Source organism: Chionomys nivalis, chromosome 25, assembly GCF_950005125.1.
Source record: "Chionomys nivalis chromosome 25, mChiNiv1.1, whole genome shotgun sequence".
Lineage (NCBI taxonomy): Eukaryota > Metazoa > Chordata > Mammalia > Rodentia > Cricetidae > Chionomys > Chionomys nivalis.
The window spans coordinates 29,714,074-29,737,197 of record NC_080110.1 but is presented as its reverse complement, the minus strand read 5'-3'; the positions used below and the strand labels follow the sequence as shown (position 1 = coordinate 29,737,197).

The 23,124-nt window shown below is 50.2% G+C and overlaps 2 protein-coding genes and 1 long non-coding RNA gene across 9 annotated transcripts; 1 reads left to right on the top strand and 2 right to left on the bottom strand.

Annotated features, from left to right (window-relative positions):
• Positions 1 to 108: 108 nt before the first annotated feature.
• Dtx3 (deltex E3 ubiquitin ligase 3) lies at positions 109 to 5,246 on the bottom strand. Of its 5 annotated transcripts, none has more exons than XM_057757478.1 (6): positions 4,785 to 5,229; positions 3,513 to 3,574; positions 3,275 to 3,345; positions 2,170 to 2,899; positions 1,109 to 1,326; positions 109 to 782 (listed from the first exon to the last, which is right to left on the bottom strand). In XM_057757478.1, exons 3-6 carry the CDS (start codon positions 3,301 to 3,303, stop codon positions 707 to 709), a joined length of 1,053 nt encoding a protein of 350 aa, XP_057613461.1. In that variant the 5' UTR covers positions 3,304 to 3,345; positions 3,513 to 3,574; positions 4,785 to 5,229; the 3' UTR covers positions 109 to 706. The 5 variants fall into 5 exon arrangements, with proteins under 5 accessions (XP_057613461.1, XP_057613463.1, XP_057613458.1 ...); XM_057757480.1 differs by having other exon boundaries at positions 2,170 to 2,918; positions 4,785 to 5,218; XM_057757475.1 differs by having other exon boundaries at positions 109 to 1,326; positions 4,785 to 5,246.
• Positions 4,322 to 6,391, top strand: LOC130866241 (uncharacterized). Its single transcript, XR_009056336.1, has 3 exons — positions 4,322 to 4,571; positions 5,365 to 5,442; positions 5,586 to 6,391. It is a non-coding gene; the product is annotated as an uncharacterized LOC130866241 (long non-coding RNA).
• On the bottom strand, positions 6,281 to 22,457 carry Pip4k2c (phosphatidylinositol-5-phosphate 4-kinase type 2 gamma). 3 transcript variants are annotated; one of them, XM_057757474.1, is made up of 11 exons: positions 22,220 to 22,457; positions 19,823 to 19,920; positions 17,729 to 17,825; positions 16,435 to 16,578; positions 10,199 to 10,345; positions 10,000 to 10,038; positions 9,434 to 9,547; positions 8,847 to 9,114; positions 8,509 to 8,612; positions 8,264 to 8,363; positions 6,281 to 7,969 (listed from the first exon to the last, which is right to left on the bottom strand). In XM_057757474.1, exons 1-10 carry the CDS (start codon positions 22,391 to 22,393, stop codon positions 8,283 to 8,285), a joined length of 1,266 nt encoding a protein of 421 aa, XP_057613457.1. In that variant the 5' UTR covers positions 22,394 to 22,457; the 3' UTR covers positions 6,281 to 7,969; positions 8,264 to 8,282. The 3 variants fall into 3 exon arrangements, 2 of the variants coding, with proteins under 2 accessions (XP_057613457.1, XP_057613456.1); XR_009056334.1 differs by having other exon boundaries at positions 6,282 to 7,969; positions 8,056 to 8,363; XM_057757473.1 differs by having other exon boundaries at positions 6,282 to 8,363.
• Between the last annotated feature and the right edge of the window lie 667 nt (positions 22,458 to 23,124).

Genomic DNA, 23,124 nt, shown 5'->3' with positions numbered 1-23,124 from the left:
AAGGGACTGTGTGGGCTCGCAAGGATTCCCCATTCCCCCATCTCTTCTTTAGTAGGTCCTGCTCCCCACCCCTACCCTGTCCAAGGAGCAGAGAACGGGTGTGGCATAGAGTTGCATATTTTACTTTATTTTTATTAAATTAAAAGCTACAGTCTGGCAGCAATTCCAGAACAGGGTGAGGAGGCTCCTTATAGGGTCAGGGAAGAGCGAGGGAAAGACAGACTGACAGAGACAGACACAGGAGAGAAAGGATCCATTAAGGTAGGACTACTGTTATCTTAACATACAGCTGGCTGGGGGAGGCAGCTAATATCAGTCCAATGAAACAGTACAGTGCTGAGGGGCTGGAGCTCAAGAGACCTCCATCCTCCCTACCCAGGTCCTTTCTCAGCTTAGTCACTGGAGCACAGTACATACCAGGAGAAGCCTAGGACACTGGAGGAGCAGGGGCGTAGAATATGTACACGGAGTGCAGGGAGGGGAGCCTTGGAAACCAGCCTCTGCCAGAGGGGAGTGGCTCAAAGGGCACAGAAGCACTTGGCCAATGGGGGGCAGGGGAAGGGGCTGTCCCTTTCCCCACTGAACTCCCACCCCAGTCAGACAAATCCCCTCGTGGGTGTGTGGGGGCAGAGAGAGAGGAGAAGAGAGGCTTCCGTTGGATCCTAGAGAAGAGGACGGCAGGGGCCTTGGCAAAGGGGGATGTCCTTCAGTCATCTGTGATACCCTTGGCTCTCAGTTCCTCTTGCACCCTGGTCAGGTAGGTGGGGTCCGGATACCCAAACCTGGGCAAAGAGAAATGAGGGTCAGAGTTAGCTGTTTGGACTCGCTCATTACTACCCACCCTCATTTCGAGAGACTCAGTAGAGGCCAAATTCAGACCTGTCCCCACTTCTCCAGAACCAAGATAAACTAGAGTCTGCGGGGGTTTTTGTATTTTGTTTTGTTTGGTAAGCTGAACACATCAGGACCAGGACGAAAACAGAATGAGAAATTGGTGGGTGGTCTTCTCCAGTTAGGAGACTCCCAGAAGAGAGGATAGAGAACTTCCCAAAGTAGAAATGGAAAGAAGGGGAGGAGGCAGGGGGAGGGAAATGAGGAGGAGTCGCACAGCTGGGGTCCCCCTGTGCAGCTGGTCTTGTGGTGAATGTCGTTCCAAGTGATGACATTGGGTCTCCCTGTAGTCATGGATGTCCCGATAGTGAAGGTGAGACGCTGGTCAAACGCCTTTCGGAACAGGGTCAGCACCTTGTTGCCCTCGGGGCAGTCCGGGAGGTAGGCCACCCGTGTGGTACCAGGATACCGAACTCCTGGGTTCGGGTGTTCAGCCTGAGAGGAAGGGAGGCAGAGTGGGTGGAAAGCAGCTGGCGGGGAGGGGGGGGTCTCAAAGGCCTGGGTACCAGGCAAGGATGGCTTTGGGGCCTGGGCAGGAAGCCTGTTTCTGGACATGATTCTTACTATTAATCCCTCAGGTCTCAATTCAGGAGCAAATGGACTCTCAGAAGTGACGGAAATTACTTTACAGATAACGCAGCAAAAATGTGACAAAAAAATTTATCTTTTGCCATTCCCTCCTCCTCTACCTAAAATATTAATGCTTCTGCCACTGCCTCATGTCTCCATTTCTGTTTCTTCCTTTCAGAGTCTCCGTCCCTCTGTGAACCAGCTGTACATGACTCTGTCCAGCAGGAAGACATTTACCTTCAACTGTCACCAAGCTTTTATTGTCTCATAATTCAGAACACAGTAGCACCCCAGCTGTTAGGATGGCCAGGTCCCCTTCCTGTTGTGCCCGCCTGTACCTGGGTCACCAACTCCAGAGACATTCCCTCGGTCAAGACTATGGGTCATATCCTCACAAGTCAAGTGTTGAAGCCTTTCTATCACACCTGATTTTCAGGGTTTTGTTTTATTTCCTTGTTTGATTGGTTTTGTTAGGGGCAGGGATTGAACTCAGGGCTCCCCATAGACATGTACACTACCACTGAGCTACACGCTAGCCCTCATATTTAAGTTTTACATGTGCCTTTGGGTCATGATGATAAAAAAGCTGGCCCTCAAGGAGACACTCCCACCCCGGCTCCAGAGCACCAATTCCTAAGGCATGCTGGGGGATAGCAAGAGTTCGCCATGTCTAACAACCTACTTCCCACATCACCTATTTCTTCTTACCCCCTGGACACCGGGCGGGAAGACATACTGGATGACAATGGTGCCGTACTTCTCATAGCTGGGTAGCAGGAGAGTGGCATCCTTGGAGACCAGCATCCGCCCATTCTGGGGCTGGTTGCCCACCAGCTGCCCATAGAATCGGCCACACATGGGGCAGGCTTTTTTCACCTGCAGGGCCCGCGTGATGCAGCCCTCACAGAAAGAGTGCCGGCACTTCTCCAATGTCTTGGCATTCTGGATCTCCCCCAGGCAGATGGGGCAGGTGCTTTCCTGTTCTTCAGTCTCCTCCCGAAGACGAGGAGGAAGTGGAGGAGGCAGGGGAGGAGGAGGAGGGGGGAGCCCTCTTGCTCCTGGGGGCAGGAGTGGGGCTGCTCGAAGAGGAGGTGGACCTGGGCGGTGCAGCTCAGGGTGCTCCCCACCCCCCCCCAAAGCCAGGCAGCCCATGAGCTCCCCCTGCCTCTGAGCTTTCTTCAGCTCTTTCTCGGCCTCTTTCAGTAGCCCCTTGAGAGCCTTCCGGGCCAGGTAGAGCCCATTGGGAGGGGCTGGGGGAGGACCCTGTGGGGAAAGCTGGAGCACGTAGATGTCAGAAGTCTCGCCATCTATGAGGATGGACACTCGGTGCTCCTCCCGAAGCCGGGCCAGCCGGGCTGGGGTCTCCTTGCTTAGGAAGTCCCACACAGGCTTGGAGACAGTCACTTTGCTCTTGCCGGTGCCTCCACAGGCTGCCATTCTGGACAGGACGAACGACACTGCCCCCAGGGTGAAAGGGACTCAGAGTGGGGAGTCCCCATCTGACACATATAAGTGCCTCCTACTTCAGGCTTCTCCCAAACCCCACATTATCTCCTGCTTTCCTCAAAGGCAACCCCCAACACCTCCTGCAAACTGATTTTCTACCTCCCCTACTCTCCCATAGTCCCAGCACCTGCTGGGGAACAAGCCTTTCCATTGTCAGCATTATCTAAGCCAAGCACCAACCTTGCTTGCTCCTTTCATTTCTCCCCTGCCCGCAACAACCTGTCCCTTCCCCTTCCCCCTCGGGGTGGAAAAAAAAATCGGCTCTTCAAACAGGGAAGGAGACTTCCCACCCTCCCTTTCTGCTCACTTTGATCCGGAAGAGCTTAGAATTGGCATGCAGGCACACTCCTTTTCCCTGCTACTTGGAGATTGTGTGGCCTAGAGGATGAGAAAGAAAAGGAAGTAAGAAACCATGTCCCTGACCCCCACACGCCCCCATTCAGGAGCCCTTGAAACAGGCAAGAACCTAGAGTAGGGCTCCAAGGCATGGGATTCCTTGGAACATGGGAGGAACACGAACCGGGGTTCTCTTGGGGTGCAGGTACCTGAAAGGACCATGGAAGATGGTGGCAGAAGTCTCTCCACTTCCACTTTCAGCTGACCAGAGCTGGGGACCAGGAAGGTAAAGACTTAATGATAGTATTTCCTCAGTCAACCCAGAAACAAAACACTTCTGTGTCCTCGCCTCCCTGCAGAAGTCCATGCCGAGCCACTCAGAGCCACTCAGAGGACTTCAGCAGGTTAACTCCTTTTTCCCCCAGTGCAGAGAGAGACATAGTCTAGGTGCAGATAATAGCCCTCGGGATGAAGGTCGTAGCTGCCTCCTCCCTCAGATTACACTGACGGAAATATTTCCTACACTCCTCGGCTCATTTCTTTACTCTGCATTCTCAAATAATTCAAGTCCCTGTTGTCGACGGGGACCTTTCCTTGAGAGCCAAAGTCTGTTAGCGTTGCCAGCAAAGTGATAGCGGTCCCTGCAATAACAAGTTCTCACTGTCACCTTTAAACCCAGTGCTGTTGTCAGATCCTGGGTCTGCATTTAGGAGGGGCGGGTCTCAAACAGGAGCTCAGCTAGAAGGACCCCACGCTTCCCGGAGTCCTGTCACATTCAGCTCCGGGGCTGTTCCCACAACACAAAGTGCAGCCCAATTAGGAAGAGGGGCCATTAACGTGACCTCAATTCCTTGACTCATCCAAAGAAGAAGCCGCTGTCCGTTTGTGCCTCCATCCTAGGGCCCTTAAGAGGAAACCCTAGAATCCCAGCCCGCATGGTCTGTGCACGGTGAAATGCCCCCACCCCAGCAGAGAGGACCCAGGATCTAGGTGTCCTAGCTCCAAAAGCCCTGTTGGCACTGCACAGGGAGGCGGGGCCACAGTCCAGTCTGGTCTAGCATTCCTCTGGGGCAAACCAGGCCGACAGGAGACCTGTCTCTCCCGCCAGACAGCAGCCACCAGCAGGGACGGCGAGGAAGGGCAAGGGTCCCCTGGGGGTGTCCACTGAGGCACTCCCGCCCTTCTCCCCCAGGCCTGCCCCCAGACCCATCCAACCCGAAACCGACTCCCGCATTCCTACTCGAGGAAGCCCCGAGTCCCCGCGCTGGGTGAGGGCGTGTGTCCACCCGACTGCGGCCCTCCGAACCCCCGAATGGAGGCCGGGGCTGGAGGTGCCGGCAGGACGATGGGCCCAGCCCCGGCGCGGCGCGCGTCCGGGGGTCGAAGGCGGAGGAGGGGGCGGAGGGAAGCGGGGGGCTTGTGCGGCTGCGGGCCGGGCCTGGGGGGCACGCGGTGGGTGTGGGGGCGCCGGGCTCACCTACCTCCCGTCAGCGCCGCCATTGCGGGTCACATGACTGAGGCTGTTGCTGGGATGACGGTCCGGGCCTTAGCAACAAGGGGCGGGGGAAGACCCCGAGAGGGTGGAAGGGGATGCCGGGGTGCAGACTGAGCGAGAAGAGGGAGGACAGCACCCTCTCCCCTCGGCGGGTGATAGTTACCGTTTCCTTTGACCCCTCCTGCCCGGGAGCCCCTGCCTCTCTGCCCCAGAACAAAAATGGAGGCGCAGATCCAGTCTTCCGAGGGAGGGGTGGCGTCATGTAACCGAGAGTAGGAGGTTAAATCCCTGAGAAACGCCACTCTTTTGGCGTCCCCCCCCCCCGGAGGAGCCCTCTCCCCTTTCCTTTCCCAGTCAGCTGCGTGGCACCTCTGGGAACTGGTAGTGGATGGGTGCGTGAGCGGTGCCGGCGGGTGTATGGATTTGGAGGGGAGGGCGATCTGTAAGAGCTTTAGAGGAAAGATGTTGGATGGGAAGAGTTTTAGTAAAAAGAAAACATTGGTACTACACAATAAACCCTGTGACTAAACTATTTCCATCCCTCCCTCAACTCTGCCTCCTTCTAGAGCGTTACCTCCGGTGACCCCCCACAGCCTGTTGCCAGATGGGGACTGGTGACTAGTTTTCCACAAATAGAGACACAGGTTGGTGCAAAATGCGAAGTGAACAGTTTCTTAATTAAAAAAAAAAAAATGGCTTGGGGTGGTGTTGGTGTCAAGTACGTGGCTCAAATAGAGTTAAAAATTCCCAAAGAAAAAAACCTCTGCTCTGCTCCGCTTCCCAGCAGAACAGTCTCCGCCTCCTGCAACTCGCTTCCCTGGGGCCACATCAAGCCAGGTTTTTCCACCAGCCAAAAGACCTCAGCAAGACGTACTGAATCTCCCAGACCAGCAACAACCACGTCATCCACCCCTTTCCATCCCCTCCCCCCTGAACTAGAGGACTGGTCACTCCTTCACTTTCCCAGGACCCTGCTGTACTCTCCCTGCCCTCTAAGTACACAGTTTTCCCAGGAAGCCTGGGTGAGCAGAGAATTCCTTCCCAAATAGCTGGTACGAAGAGATGGAGTAATCAGAGCCCTGGGGAAGAGAGCCGCATCATCTCCATCCTAGACACCATTACTTCTCAATCACAACGAAGTTGAAGAATGTTTCCCACTCCCGTGTCTCCACTCCTCCACACCTTTAAATCCACAGCCACTTAGAAACCTCCCACAAACCCGGGAGCCCAATAACACCTTGAAGACCAATATTTTATTTTTTGGGTTTTTTTGTTTTTGTTTTTCAAGACAAGGTTTCTCTGTAGCTTTGGGGCCTGTCCTCTTGTAGACCAGGTTGGCCTCGAACTCACAGAGATCCACCTGCCTTCTGCCCCCCCCCCAGTGCTGGGATTAAAGGCGTGTGCCACCAACTCATGGCCATTCCTCAGCATTTTCAAAGGGAAAAAAAATTTCTGTGAATTATTAGGATTGAATAATTTATTTTATTGTGATATTGGGAGTAAATACAGATATTTTTATTAATAAAATAAAAATGAATGAAAACAAGCAATAAATGAAGATGACCACACTGCCCATAATACACAACCTCAAGGTTAGAGAATCCAGTTCTAAAGAACGGCTGCTGGTGTCAGAGGGCTTTATTGCATCGACAGGGGAAAGGGTGACTGGGGGCTGGAAGAGGTCCAGCAGGTAGGTCCCTCCCACCCGACTGGGCATTCATTCCTTTTGCTGCCTACTTTGGTGTAAAGGAGAAAGGGGAGCTTCTCCCTGAGGACATTCATGGCTTATGAGACTGACTGGTCAGGCCAGCTACACAGCACTGTCCACCCCCACCCCCAGAGTGTGGAGGTCTGTCTTGGTTCTGAAGGCTCTGGGCAGAGACAAAGACAATCTATCTCATCATCTTTTTTTCCCCAAGACAGTCTCCTGTATCCTTGGCTGGCCTCAGCCATGCTATGCAACTGAGGATGACCTTGAATACCTGATCCCCTTTGCCTTCATCTCCCAGTGCTAAGATTATAGGTGTGCACCACCACACCTGGTTTACGAGGCTGGGGATGGAACCCAGAGCTTTGTACATGCTAGGCAAGCACTCTACCGACTGAGTTATAATCTCCAGTGCTCAAACCCATATATATATATATTTTTTTTGAGTTTTCCTTAGACCATGTCTCACTCTGTAGCCCAGGCTGCCCATGCTAGCCTTGAACTCTAACTCTGCCACAGCCTCCTGAGTGCTGGGTTGTTCGGGCATGAGTTGCTATGCCGAAGCTCCTCTCCGTTCTGAGGATATCACGCATTAACTCAGCTATCTTTGGAAGGGACTGGGTGATTGAGTTATGGCTCTGACTCCTCTCTGGGGGTGGGAAGTGAAGATGACAAAGAGGCCATCTGTCCCCTGGGAGACACATTAGCAGTGAAAGATAGGGCAGAAGGGAACAGAATAACAAATCCAACTAGAGAAAAGTGTTTGAGAAGAGGGGACAAAGTGTGCTAGGTACCTATGTCCAGAAACTGGGGATGCTCCCATACTCAAGATCTCTAACCTCTTGAAATTATGGAAATTCCCACATGGAGCTAGAAAGGGACCTTGGGAGTAACTGGACAGGAAGAAGGAAAACCTCAATAGGGAATGAACCTTGCACTCCGACCTGTCCGCCCAGCCTCCAATGTCCCCCCTCTGAAGGCTTCACCCCCAGAGAAGGTGCAAGGTTCCTGGAGGTGCAGCAGCAGAGGCCCCACACCTGCCCCTAGGCTTGGGCACTGCTGGCCACATACATGGGTACAGGTCAAAGTGGGGTAGGGTGGAGGAAGAGAATGGGCAGCAGTCAGTGATGACAGGGACCTTCTCCATTCTCTGTATAGTCACAAAAGTCCACTTAGGTCCTGCCTCTGTGAGGTACCAGCCTGCTGACCACTGCCCACCTCACCTCCAGGCCAGGTTGTCCATGTGTGAATGCCTGCACCCACATCTGGAGTTTCCTGAAAGCCCTCCATTCCAGGGCCTACAGGAAGGAAGCATGCCACAAAGAGCCCTATAAAGGTATCAGCAAAATCCAGACATTCAGTTTCTTCCACACAGCAAAGTGCATCCAGGATAGTTGCTTGAGTCACGTCCACTGTCCAGTCAGGTCCCGAGGATGGCAAACAACCCCTACCCCCAGCTCCTCCTATTTCATAGAAACAAGATATTTTTCAAAGATCAAGGCACTTAGGAGAGTCAACAACAACACTCTAATGAAGCAAGAGGACTTACTGGGAGCAGGGAGAGTGGGCAGGAAAGCAGATAAGGGAGAAAGGAGAGTGTATTTCTCGGGCAGGAAAAGCCTATCCGCCAAGATGGAATGATTTGGATGGAAGGAGCCTGCAGCCTGAATTTAGCAAAGAAGAGAAGGAGTAGTAGCCAAATTCAGTTCCCCCAAGACTCTCAGAACCCGCCACCTTCAACATAAAGCAGCAATCACCACGGAGTCAGGCAGGTTCTTAGGCAAAGATGTTGGCAATAAAATCCAGGAATCGCTTAGCATACTGCTCAGGATGGACAGTCGAGATCTCTGCCCCCGCCTGTGAGAAGAAATAAGGAACATATATAATATGTGAGGTGCCCGCCACCTTCACCACCTCCGTCCTCCCTCAGCTGCTGCTCTGACACCAGAGGCTCTCTTTCCAGAGTCAGGCCAAGAAAGGAAAGGCTTAGGGGAACTCTCACCCCATGCTTGACAGTTTTGGCTGCATGAGCCGCTTTCTTCTTGGCATCATACTGTGTTAGAATGTCAATGAGACCCATGAAATACACCTCCTTCTGGGGGGCCCCTGGGGAGAGAGAAGCAATGAAGACAGGGGTCAATGAGACCTATGAAATACACCTCCCTCTGGGGGTCCCAGGGGAGAGAGAAAGCAATGAGGGCAGGGCACAGACAGTCCAATTCCTTTCCCCCTGGAGCCAGTTTTGTTGTGAAAAGCTAATCAGCTTCTCCATCCACCACCCTGGTCTCTGTCCCCAAAGGACTCCCACCACCCCCTTAACATTTCCAGGGTCTCTCTCACCCTCAGCACTCCGGATGGCATAGACATCGATGAAAGACTCAAACTCTCCTGGGCCCAGGGGCCGGTGGGAATGGATGTAGCCTCCAATGCCCTCGGGGGAGGTGCCATAGGAGCCCACCAGAGCAGGAGGTCCAGCCAGGTTACAGTCTCCATCCCACTCTGACTCGTCCTCCCGTGCGGGCCCCTCCTCCTCTGGCTCAGAGCCCCGGATGATGTCGTGGATGCCCAGCAGAAGGCTGTAGTCCATGATCTTCAGCTGCACTAGAAACTGAGACCCACGAACCGATCGGAACCCCCAGATTTCCCACCCAGCTCCAGCTACCACCCACGTGTGTCCTTCCTTGGATCTTTGGGCCCCCCTGGGAAAGGAGCATACAAACTGAGGTCACAGAACACCACCACGAATTCGTGCCCCATCCCACTCACTGCCCCACCACTAGGGGTTTTTCCTATTTCATCGGCAACCTTCCATCAGAGAACCCAAAAATAAAGGCAAGAAAAACCTTGTACTATGAATGGAAAACAAAACCAATAGGCATTTCTTCTTCTTTTACTAAGTAAGGCACTTGGAAGACCCCAATCCTTACCTCCACATCGCGCTTCAGCTTCTCCAGAAATACTTTCTTCTCTTCTTCACCAATATACACTTTCTGGTTCTTGTTGAGGAAGTCCATATCCTTAAGAGTAGGCAGTTCTTTAACCTAGAAGAGAGAATATACCCCTTACCCAAGGTCTCAGAGAACCCTGCCCCACCCAGGACTCTGTCGCTCAGAGGTTTAGCCTGGACTCCGCCATCTGTTTCTGACATCATGGCCACCACTATCTGCTCATGGACTGCAGTCAATACCCTCCAGACTGATTTTTCTTCCTCCTTCTTCAGTAAAGACAGTACTTGAGCACAAGAGCTCAGAGTGAGAGATGGAGATGAGCATTTTGCTCTTCACACCTGGTACCCCCATCCCTGAACCTTCAACACAGAATAGGCAATGTTAGCTGTGAGCCACCCCTGCTGCCCCCTGGATCAGTAGTTCAGTATCTCTTTTCCTTCCAGCAGTTTAAGGTAAGAATAAACAGCTGGTGGCCTGTATTCATCAGGAGAACTGCTTCTTATTCTGACCCACCCCTATCCAGTGTCACCTACAAGGAATATTACCTTTTCCTTATCGCTGGCTTCCCGGGACACTAGCGAGCCCTGAGGAGAGAGAGACCACAGACTTAGAAGTCCCCTTATAAGGTGAGCAATCAAATCTGTGTCACTCCTTTAGTAGCAACCACCCAGTGCCCTCCCAACTCTTCCCGCATTCTCAGGCCAAGAGTAGCCTTTCCTTTAGCCCAGGATACCCTGTTCTTACCTTGAGGTCATACTTCCTGTGCACAGGAAGACGGTGACTAAACATATTCCGCATGACAAGCATGTAGCTGTCCTCATTTTCCACACTGACTCGGTACATGCCCAGGAACTGGGGCAGGAGCGTGTTGCCATGACATTTCACTATGTACTGGGAGAGAACGAGAGGAAGGAGTAAGGACGGATGCTAGGACACACAAAGAGCTCGGGGAGCTGCTCCAGAGCCCGGCGGGAAACCTCAAGCACAGAGGTTGCAAAGTCAGGAGGCGGCAGCTCCCTAAAAATGGTCCTGGTCACCCAGCCTCTGAAGCCCTGCCTGATTTCTTCTATTTACAATTCTCTCGTAATTTTAAAGCACATTTCACCACTGCCATTCCTTTGCTGTCGGACACGAGTCTCAGGGCTGGGGTGGGTCTGTCTCCAGCTTCTGAGCATTATGATTATGGGAATGAGCCACTTTGCCTGGTTACTGTTATCATTTTTCATGAGGAAGGTAGACATTGTTACTCAAGATTTAACACTTTTGGGAGATTCTTTTTTTTAATATTTATTTATTTATTATGTATATAATATTCTGTCTGTGTATATGCCTGCTGGCCAGAAGAGAGCACCAGACCCCATTACAGATGGTTATGAGCCACCATGTGGTTGCTGGGAATTGAACTCAGGACCTTTGGAAGAGCAGGCAATGCTCTTAACCTCTGAGCCATCTCTCCAGCCTCTGGGAGATTCTTTTTTAATAACTCATTTAAATTTATTTTATGTGCATTGGTGTGAAGGTGTCAGATCTCCTGGAGCTGGAGTTACAGACAGTTGTAAGCTGCCATGTGGGTGCTGGGAATTGAACCCACAGCTAAGTGTTCTTGACTGCTGAGCTGTCTCTCCAGCCCCCCAGGTTATTGTTATTCTTATTTTAGACTCTGTGTAAGTGTCACAGAACCAGAATTAAACTTAGATTATTGATGAAATGATTTTATCTAAACCAATGCTTCTTGGTGGGCTAGGTTCCTATAACATGTGTCTACAAGGAGACTTGCAATTAATTTGGATTTTTTAAAAATATTTATTTATTTATTATATATACAATATTCTGTCAGTGTGTATGCCTGTGGGCCAGAAGAGGTCACCAGACCTCAATACAGATGGTTGTGAGCCATCATGTGGTTGCCGGGAATTGAACTCAGGACCTTTGGAAGAGCAGGCAATGCTCTTAACCGCTGAGCCATCTCTCCAGCCCCAATTTGGATTTTTTTTTTTTTTTTTTTTTTTTTTTGGTTTTTCGAGACAGGGTTTCTCTGTGGTTTTGGAGCCTGTCCTGGAACTAGCTCTTGTAGACCAGGCTGGTCTCGAACTCACAGAGATCCACCTGCCTCTGCCTCCCAAGTGCTGGGATTAAAGGCATGTGCCACCACCGCCCGGCCAATTTGGATTTTTTTAAAATAAACTTTTTATTTTTATTTTTTAGTTTTTTGAAATATGGTTTCAATACCCTGGCTGTTTTGGAACTCGCTGTGTAGATCAAGCTGGCCTTGAACTCACAGATCTGCTTTGAACTCAAAGATGCTGAGATTAGCTGGGCGGTGGTGGTGCATGCCTTTAATCCCAGCACTCAGGAGGTAGAAGTAGGAGGATCTCTGTGAGTTCAAGGCCAGCCTGGCCTACAGGAACTAGTTCCAGGAAAGGCTCCAAAGCTACAGAGAAACCCTGTCTTGAAAAACCAAAAAGAAAAATAAAAGATGCTGAGATTAAAGGCATGTGCCATCACATGCTTTACTTTTCTATTTCTGTGTCTGTGTGAATGCCCCAGGAGGCCAAGAAACCCCTTGGAACTAGAGTTACAGACAGCTGTGAGCCACTTGCCATCACACGAGTTCAGATGCTCTGGGGGAACAGGAAGTGCTCTTCCCCAGTGAGCCATCTCTCCAGAACATTTTTGTTTTGTTTCCTAAGTCAAGTCAGATGTCACCAGGCTGGCCTCAAGTAAGCTGACCTTAAACACTTGGGGTGAAGAGATGGATCTTCAAGAGGACCAGGGTTCAATTCCCAGCACCCACATGGTGGCTCATAACCACCTGTAAGACCCCTATAAGGTTCCAGGGGATCAAAAGGTCTTTTATGGCCTCTTTAGGCATCAGGTATATATTTGGTACACAAATATACATGTGAGCAAAACACCCGTACACATAAGATACAACAATAAATTATTAGTAATTGTTAAATCACTAAAATGAAATAAGCACTCGGTCCTCCCCTCCCTGGTGTGGGAAGTCCTTCTGTGTATGTGTTGCTTTTATTTGTTAATAAAGAAGCTGCTTTCGGCCAATGGCTTAACAGAATATAGCCAGGCTGGAAGAGAGATATAGAGAGAGAGTAGGCAGAGTCAGAGAGAAGCCATGTAGTTCTGGACAGAACTTTATCTGTACCATAGCCACATGGTGATATACAGATTAATAGAAGTGGATTAATTTATGATATAAGAGCTAGCTAGCAATATGCTTAAGTGATTGAGAAGCAGTGATTTAAATAATATAGTTTCTGTGTGATTATTTTGAGTCAGGGCAGTTGGGAAACTAACAAGCAGCCTCCCCCAACACCTCTCCATCCCCTAAGGCTGGTATTATAGGAACCAGGCTTGCAATTTAAATTCTTTTATTTTCTTCCTGACACAGGGTCTCAGGTAGCCCAGGCTGGTCTCAAACTTACTATATAGTCAAGGATAACCTTGAACTTCTGAACCTCCTGCCTCCATCTCCTGAATGCCAGGATGACAGGCATGTGCCACTCTGCCTGGTTTACATGGTGCTGGCTTTTGTACACACCAGGCAAGCGCTACACCATTTAAACTACATTCCCAGCCCACAGTTTAAATTCGTCATCTGGGTTTGGTGCTACATGTCTGCAATTCCAGAATGTAGGGGCTTGAGGAGAGAGGGGTATAATTTCAAGGCCATCCTGAAAACCCGTCTCAATAGAAGAGAAGCTGTACTTCAGGGCCAGAAGTATAGCTGAGTGGTACAGTACCTGGTTCTGGGTTTGTCCCCTAATTAAAGCACATTTCTTGGGCTGGAGCTCAAGCTCAGCCAGCAGAGGGCTCGTGTGGTGCTCACATCCTACAATTCCAGGAACGGAAATGGAATCCAGAGGGTTAGTGTCATCCTCAGCTGCATGGTTCAAAGTCACCCTGGGGAACACGGGACCCTGTCTCAAACTAAACAAAACCTCTCTCTGCCTTAAAAGATAATCTTGGAAAAGCAACCAACAGAGAGTTGCAGGGGATCTGATATGATCTACTCTTCTGGTCTCCAAGGGCAGCAGGCACACATGTGGACATAGACATATAGGCAGGCAAAACACCCGTACACAAAATTTGTTTCTTTGGTTTTGGTTTTTCAAGACAGGGTTTCTCTGTAGCTTTGGAGCCTGTCCTGGAACTCGCTCTGTAGACCAGGCTGGCCTTGAACTCATAGAGATCCACCTGCCTCTGCCTCCCGAGTGCTGGGATTAAAGACGTGCACCACCAATGCCTGTGTCACAAAAATTTTTTCTTTAAAAAAATTAGAAGCAATAAATAAGCCTTTATTCATGGAAATACCCTAAACCGCTGAAATCCAATTCAACCCTCAACTCCTTAGCTGTCTGCTCCAGCGGGGATTATTCCACCTGTGCACCTGATCCTCAGCCTCTCCTTTACCCTCTCTCCTCTGGAGGCCTTCTGTCCTTAAATCCTTAAATTAATAAATTAATGTACTCGGGGCATTGATAATCAACACTGCCCACCCACACTTTAAATCCACAGTGCCCACCCTTACTTAGTCTCCTTCATGGGCACTTTACTTGTCCCTTAAAATTTGTATTTTATTTTAGCCGGGTGGTGGTGGTGCACGCCTTTAATCCCAGGACAGGCTCCAAAATCAGAGAGAAACCCTGTCTTGAAAAACCAAAAAAAAAAAAAAATTGTATTTTATTTTATATTTATGTATTTTTGGTTTCTATCTATCTATTTATTTATTAATTATGTGTACAGTATTCTCAGAGTTCTGTCTACATGTATGCCTGCAGGCCAGAAGAGGGTACCAGATCTCATTACAGATGGTTGTGAGCCACCATGTGGTTGCTGGGAATTGAACTCAGGACCTTTGGAAGAGCAGGCAGTGCTCTTAACCACTGAGCCATCTCTCCAGCCTGTATTTTAGGTTTTTTGAGACAGGATTTTTCTGTGTAAAAGCTCTGGCTTTCCTGGAACTCACTCTTTAGATAAGGCTGGCTTCGAACTCTCAGAGATCCGCCTGCCTCTGTTTCCTGAGTGCTGGGATCAAAGGTGTGTGCCACCTCACCTGGAGAAAATTTGTATTTTTAAGAAAGATTTTATTTTTATTTATTTGTGTGTGTGTGTGTCTCCATATTCTTCCCTTCAAAACCACAGTGATGTTAAGTGGTGATGAGTGGTTTTAATGAGCACTTACTTACGTAGAACCCCTAAAATGACACCCTTAGTCCATTCTTCCGAATTCTCAGCCCACAGCCTAGTCATCTCATGGACATCTGAAATCGGGATGAACTGCGTAAGCCACAACCAAACCCACACTATCTTTCCCCAGAAGTCTGCTCCTTTCTGTTTCCCGTGGTTGACAGGTGGTGCCGAGCACTCGGAGGCTCCTTTGCCTTGAGTCCCAGCATCCTCACGGGTCTCCCATGCCCACTGCATTCTGAGTCCCAGCGTCCTCACGGGTCTCCCATGCCCACTGCATTCTGAGTCCCAGCATCCTCACGGGTCTCCCATGCCCACTGCATTCTGAGTCCCAGCGTCCTCACGGGTCTCCCATGCCCACTGCATTCTGAGTCCCAGCGTCCTCACGGGTCTCCCATGCCTCTGCATTCTCCTGCAGACGCTCCTCACTGTCTTCTCACACTAAAATCGACACCCCCACTCTCAGTGCCCCCCATTCTACCCTTATATGCTGTCAGAGGGACATTCTAGACGTCCTCTCTCTCTCTCTCCTGTCTACAGTACTGAGAACAGAACGTGGGCCTCACATATGCTAGGTGTGAGCTGCACGCCCAGCCCTTCATTTCTAAACACCAGACATCCCAGTTCCCTGAAAACTACCTTCAGCTAAAGCCCGAATTTCTCTGTGACTTACAGGCCCTTCCATAGTTTGGCTCTGGTTTAATTTTCCTAACATCACACATCGCAGCCGCACTTCCACGGTTCTATGTATGCTTTAACAAATTATCCCCTTGCCTAGAGTGCCCTCTGCCACCTTGTCCAGTAGCTAACCTCTACTGCTAGTCACTCAAACCAGCGCTGGGGCTGGCACCACGGCTCTGCAGCTACAGGTGCCTAAGCCTGCCAGCTTGAACTCAATCCCTGGAGCCCAGATGATGAATGGAGAAAGCCAACTCCCTGAGCTATCTGACCTCCATAAGCACACTGTGGCATGTGTGCACCCCCAGTATATAATCAAATGTAAAACACACATATATTTTATCGAGACAGGGTTTCTCTGTGTAGCCCTGGCTGTCCTGGAACTCACTTTGTAGACCAGGCTGGCCTTGTTCCTCAAAGATCTGCCTGCCTCTACCTCCCAAGTGTTGGGATTAAGGGTGTGCGCCACCAGACTCAGGTTAAAAATAAAAAGTTTAATTAAAAAAGTATCAGGGACTAGAGCAATGGCTCAGCAGTTAAGAGCACTGGCTGCTCTTCAGAGGACCTGGGCTGATTCTGAGCACCTAAATGGCAGTTCCAGGAGATCTGACACCCTCTTCAGGCCTCTGAGGGCACCAGGCACATACACACACATACATGCAGGCAAAACACCCATAAGCATAAAATAATAATAAACTGAAGAAAGAATCAAGCCCTGGGGGCCAGTGAGGTGGCGCAGTGGGTACAAGCATGATAGCGTGGGTTTGGTCCCTGGAGCCCACATGGTAGAAGGAAGGATGGCCAACTCTACAAAGTTGTCCTCTGACCTCCAAGCTCACGTACACAAAATAAACAAAGAAACGGTGGCTTCAGATGATGGGCGCCAAATGGGAAGGGACACATCACGTTTTCTACTAAATCAAACACAAGCAGGCAGGAAGAGGCCCTATTAGTGTTTCTGCAACTCTTAAGTTTTCACAAAGAAGATCCAGCGCTTCTGGGGGAGATGCACAGCTCGCAGGGAGGAGGAGAAGGGGGGGAGAGGCTGACCTGGTGGTAGTTGGACAGGGAGGAGGAGAAGTGGGGAGGCTGACCTGGTGGTAGTTGGACAGGTTGCTGTGCATGTCCGCGATGTCCTCACTGGACACTTCTTTGATGACTAGCGTGCGGTCATAGGAGATCAGAAATCGACCATCACTGCCTTCGCTTTCGCTTGGGGGGCTTCGCGTAAGGGACACCTAGAGACAAAGAATGGCTATAAGCACGTGCACTTCCTGCTTTCTAGAAGATAGGAGGATAATGGCCAAACAACTGCTTCTCAGAGTGGAATGAAACTCTGCAGTAGTACCTGTCGTGATGGTTCCCAAGCCTGACGACCAGGGCCCACAGGGTGGAAGAACACAACCACTTCCAGAAAGGTTTCCTCCGATTCCCACAAACACACATTCACTAAAGCCACCTTTACCCACAATAAATCACTAAAGTGCAAGAAATTCAGGGGAAGAGATTCAGCAGGCTTTCTTAACTGTGTTACCACGCATGACTGAATGAAGCCGAATGTAAAACTATAAATGTGTGTGTGTGTGTGTGTGTGTGTGTGTGTGTGTGTGTGTGTATATATATATATATATCTCCTGCCTCCCCAGGACAGCTCTATCCGTCTCATTACATTTTCAAAGATGCCCACGACCCCCCCCCCACACACATAATGGTATTAACCAAGGCTCTTGGTTCTCTAAACATAACTGTACAATAGACTCTCTGGTTCCTGGGGACTACCCTCACCCCACAACAGACATTCTGGTTCCTGGGGACTACCCTCACCCCACTACAGACACTCTGGTTCCTGGGGACTACCCTCACCCCACAACAGACACTCTGGTTCCTGGGGACTACCCTCACCCCACAACAGGCTCTCTGGCTACTAGGGACTACCCTCACCCCACAACAGGCTCTCTGGTTGTTGGGGACTACCCTCACCCCACAACAGGCTCTCTGGCTGCTGGGGACTACCCTCACCCCACAACAAGCTCTCTGGTTGCTAGGGACTACCTTCACACCACAACAGGCTCTCTGGCTGCTGGGGACTACCCTCACCCCACAACAAGCTCTCTGGTTGCTAGGGACTACCATCACCCCACAACAGGCTCTCTGGTTGCTGGGGACTACCCTCACCCCACAACAAGCTCTCTGGTTGCTAGGGACTACCCTCACCCCACAACAGACACTCTGGTCCCTGGGTACTACCCTCACCCCACAACAGGCTCTCTGGTTGCTAGGGACTACCCTCACCCCACAACAGGCTCTCTGGTTCCTGGGAACTACCCTCACCCCACAACAGACACTCTGGTGGTTGGGGACTACCCTCACCCCACAACAGGCTCTCACCAAGTAGTCCTGATCATCAATGCCAAATCGGTCGCGGAGGTTCCTGAAGACTTGGGGACAATATTCCTTGAACTTGAAATGACTGGGCAGATTTTCTCTGAAATACAGGTGTTCAAAGTAAGAAAAAAGAATCACTCTACACTCACTGAAACTTGGCTGTTTATAAAGTATTACTTTATAAACAATTGTTATAACCATCACGCTACTGCCTGAATTAATTCTCACAAAACCCTGTTACGTATTTATTTAGTTAGCTATTTTATTTATTTGGGTGGAGTGTGTGTTCAAGCATGTGCGTGTGTGGTGCACTTGAGTGTGTGGGTGCACACACCTGTGTGCTCAAATATGGAGGCCAGAGGATGATGCCCAGTGTCCTCCTCTATTGCCCCTCCCCACCTTATTGCTTTGAGATTGAACCCAAACCCCAGCATTTCTTATAGGCTGGGCGGCTACCAAGTTCCCAGGATCCGCTTCCCTCTGCCTTCTCCAATGCTGGGAAAATGGAAACACACAGCTACGCCCAGTTTTAAGTGAGTAACAGGGTTCTGGTCTCAATGCCTGCTACAAAGGTGCTCTTTGCTGCTGAGCTGTCTCCCCAGCCCCAACTTTATTTGTTGTCTTAGTTTTTTTAAGACAGGGTTAACCGAAATGTTATGCAACAGAGGCTGGCCTTGAATCCTAATGCTCCTGCCTGTCTTCTCACCATCACTGGCTCCTTAAGCACTTTACAGGACACACTGTTAACATTCTATAGAAAGGAATACAGGTCGTGCAGCTGATAAATAGTTTAAGAAGAACAGGGGCTTATTGTGCATCCAAACAGCAGCATTTCTTAAATCTCAAGCTTGGTAGGAATATCCTAAAATTGGCAGTGTCTACTGATATTTCGAATAGTCATCTTGTACTCAAGGGGGATTAGAGGTCTCAATTATTTTTCACAGAATCCCTACCAGAAGGGAATGATAAAGGCAACTGAATCCGAATGTGTTTATCTGATGGAACGACCAGAAGATAAAAGGTGCACATATAAGAACGTAGGTAACTCTGGAAATATTTACATTTCAAATTTTTAAATTAATTAATTTATTTATAGGTTATTTTTAAGGCAGGTTCTCTTAGGAGTCCTTGCTGTTCTGTAGCTTGGTATGTGGACCAGGCTGGCCTGGAACTCACAGAGATCTGCCTGCCTCTGCCTCCTGAGTGCTGGGATTAATGTACCACATGCATCTATTTATTTATTTATATGTGCTCACGCGTACGCACGTGTGTGTGTGTGTGTGTGTGTGTGTGTGTTCTAGGGACTAAATTCAGGTTGTCGGGCTTGGTTAGCTACAGCCCTTACCTACTTAGCCATCTGTTGGCTTTTAGATGTTTTTGTTTATTTGTTCCTCACAAAACAGAACTTTTGCTTTAGAATGGATGTGAGACTATAAGACTTGCAAAAACTGTAAACTTCTAAAAATTGACTTCTACACCTAAAATCTTCAACTCACTTAACATCTTAAAACTATTTCCGGTTCTCTCTCTCTCTGTCTCTCTCTCGCGCTCTCTCTGTCTCTCTGTCTGTGTGTGTGTGTGTGTTTGAGGAAGAGTCTCACTGTAATAGCCCTGGCTGAACTCACAGAGATCTGCCTGCCTCTTTTTCCTGAGTGCTGAAATGAAAGGCGTGCTCCACCAGGCCTGGGTCCTGTCTAGTTTGTGTGTGTAGGTACGTGTGTGCCACAAAGTTCACGAGGTCAGCGGGCAGCCTATATGTCACTTCTCTCCTCCCACCAGGTGGGTTCCAGATGCTGAACTCTTTTTTTTTTTTAAATTTATTTCTTTATTATGTATACAGTATTCTCAGTCTGCATGTATGCCTGCAGGCCAGAAGAGGGCACCAGATCTCAATACAGATGGTAGTGCCATCATGCAGTTGCTGGGAATTGAACTCAGGACCTTTGGAAGAGCAAGCAGTGCTCTTGACCACTGAGCCATCTCTCCAGGATATTGAATTCTTCTCCCAGGGCTTGGCAGCAGTCACCTTATCGGCTGGGCCATCCCACTGACCCCCTGCCATTCTAAATTTCCCCGAGAAGGGTGAAGACCACTGACCTGTGGAAGAGGTGATTGTTGACCTTGATCTTGGAGCTAGCCTTAAAGTCATCTGGCAATAACATCACCGGAGGAGGCACCTGGCTGAGCTCATTGATCTGAGGAGCCAAAGCACAAGGAGGGAGGCGGTGAGACGCTGGGCCTAGGCCAGAGTCAAGAGCGAGCAGCTCAGACCTCATTCCTAACAGCCTAGACGTCGGCTGCCCGAGTACAGACACCAGCCACCCTCACCCGGCTCCTCACACCCCCACCCCCAAGGAACTTCATGCTCACAACAGCCACTTTATATCCTGCAAGCCCTGCAAGCAATCAGGACTATTTTTAAAGCTGTGAGAAATTCTAGAAAAAAATTCAGGGAAGAAACAAACCAAAAAAAAAAAAAAAAAAAAAAAAAAACCAAGACAGTTACATGCTTTGTTAGGGGAAAGAAAAGGCATGTAAGTGCAGAGAGTTCATGGGGCTCTGGGGGTCTCAACAGCAGGACAGAATACCTGACTATATACAGTGTCCCTATACCCTGACTAACTCCTTAGAAGGAGGACATTCCAGATAGCTCTGACCCAGATCTTGGCAGTGGGTGCCCACCGGCCTAGGCAGAAAGTCAAAGAAGAGCTAGTTGATCTCTGAGGAGATGAACACTGTCATGGTGTACAAACTTGTTAGGGGTCTGTCCTCTAAGTGGGAGTCAACCAACAAGAGGAAGGACAAAGGCAGCATCTCTCCTCAGTCCCCAGGACTTGCGTGAATTCAGGGTAGAAACCTAGTCATTCTTTCTCCTTGGGGTTACTATGGCCCCCCTTACCTGGCTCTAATAGTGCATCTGCGATAGGACTCTAATCCCCAGCTTACATAAGTTCCTCCTCCTAGCTTTGAGCTCTTCAAGGGCAAGGGCCCATCCTAATGGCCCGACTTTTAGATACTTAGCACAGTGTCTGGCACACGAACTATTTATGAAACGGATAGATGAACGTCTTGTCTGCCCTTCCGTGATCACTATTTAACAAAGCTTATGGTCAGGTTAGACCATAACCTCCCACATGCCGAAGCGTATGACCGCTCTGGTCTCCGGGAGAAAGGAGGACAGGACATGTTTCTCCAGGGAAAAAAGGAACAAAAAGAAGCCACTTGAGATTCCCAGCTTAAAGTCAGCTACCGCTCTTCCTGCCCCCTCCTCGCCACCTGCTAAGCAGGCTGAATCATCGCGAAGGCATATGTTCGCTCTACACACTTGAGGTACGTGTGTGCAGGCTGGGAAGTGGGGCGCTGAAGTTAAAGTATTTTACCTCAAGAGCATGAGGCGGGTCTTACAGGTGACTCCTCCAATTCTTACCAAAGGAAAGCCCTCCCCTGTGTGTGTTCCACAGGGATGGGAAGTCACCTGGAAGGGACCTCGAGGGAAGCAGCCCTGTTTCCATTGGTCTTACCCACAAGACATCACTGCTGAGAGAGCAGCAGAGGCAAAAGGGAGCCAACTGACCACGGGTCATGTTCCGGTTACAAACATGCGCACCCCCTTACACCTCCACATCCGTATCATAACTACCACTCAAACCTGATAACCAAAATAGTCGCCGACGAGCTGAAGCCCACCACAGCCTCCTACTCCCCAGCTGAGAAAGGAGAAAACCAGCTACGCTTCACTAGGAAGATACTGGACTCCTCAGCCTCCTCCCCAAGCTGCATCCTTCCGAGTCCTTTTCGGGGTTCCAAAGCTCACAAATAGGACCCTAGGATCACAGCTCCTCAGCCTTTCCCTTGGTGACAATTTACTTCATTTACACCAAATATCATCATTCCATCCAACAGTGGGATACAGCTAAGACCAAACGTATATATGTATTACGTCCTGAGTGTGTGCATCCATTAGGGTCAGGACTGGGCGGCCTCTCTGAAATGCAGTCTCTGCAAAGGGCAAGCAGGGTTAGAAGATCCAAGAAGCTCAGAGCCATCCCCAGACAAAGCCAAGGCTCGAAAGTCAAGCACTGGGGGCTGGAAAGCAAGGTGGAGAGGAAATCCAACTATTTCCTTCGCCAGGCAGTAGTACCCCGACACGCTTCACGCACTCTCGCACCCGGACCTCACCAACAACCCTTTAGAGCCACTCCCCTTAATGTCCCTCTGGCTGGAGCCGGATTCTGGCCAGTCCCTGTAGCCTGAGGGTGAACCCGGCAGGAAGGAGTCCAAGGAACAGAGCTGGATTTCAGGTGGAGAAGATGGAACTCTAGGGGAGGAGTAAAGGACAGAGGGTCTACAACCAGAAGACAGCCTGAGGGACCCCGGGGAATGGTGCGCTGGGAACCGGGACAGGGGAGAGGTGGCAGCGCGAGGAGTTTTGGACGCCGGACCCAAGTGACCCAGGTCGAGGGGCAGGAGCTGGGGTCCCGGGCCGGTTCTTACCGAGTGGGCGACGCCCCACAGGAACACGCCCACCAGCGGGTCGGCGGCCCGGAACACCTTCACTTTCTGCTGCACGAAATGCTTCTTCTTGGTTTTGGAGGCAAAGCCGAATCCTGGGCCGGGGCCTCCAGCAGCCGCGGGTGCGGTGGCGGGAGGGACGGAGGAGGACGCCATAGTCTCCCGCGCACCCGAGCGAGTGGAAGCGGGAGCCGGCCGCGACTCCGAAGCCCGACCCGGAAGCGCTGCTCACCTGCGCAGCCGTCACGTGACCGGAGGCCCGCCCGCGGGCGCGCGGACGGGGCGGGGCGGGGCCAGAGGGGCTGGCCCCGCCCCGCCTCGACCCCGCGACTGTCACCTGGCGCGAGTGCTCGCAAGGATGCGGAGTCGGCCCTCCCCGGCGCTGTGCAGAACGTGCTCCTTTCCGGTTCTGTCCAGTTTTTAATGAGTAAGGTCTGTTCTGAGACGAACGCCAAAGGCGGGTCTCCTTGCTGAGTCCAAGCTGGCTTCAAACTTGATATCCCCCTGTCTCATCCTCATACCAAGTGTGGGTATCATGGAGGTGTGGGTTGATCTTCCATGAAGTTGGGGTTGCGAAAGAACAGACATGGCAAACTTAAATATATATATTTAAATTGTTTTATATATATATATATATATATATATATATATATATATATATATATATATATTTGACAGGCGATGTAAGTGCAATGCCCGCAGAGGCCAGAGGAGGGCGTCGGATCCCCTAGAGCTGGAATTGCGGGTGGTTGCAATCCACATGTACACTGGGGATTGAACCTGGTCCTCTGGAAGAGCATCCAGTGCTCTTAACCGCTGATTCTTCACCTGGAAACCTGAAGTTTTTCCTCATGACCCAATGTCTTTTGAATTTGTTCATTAATTCA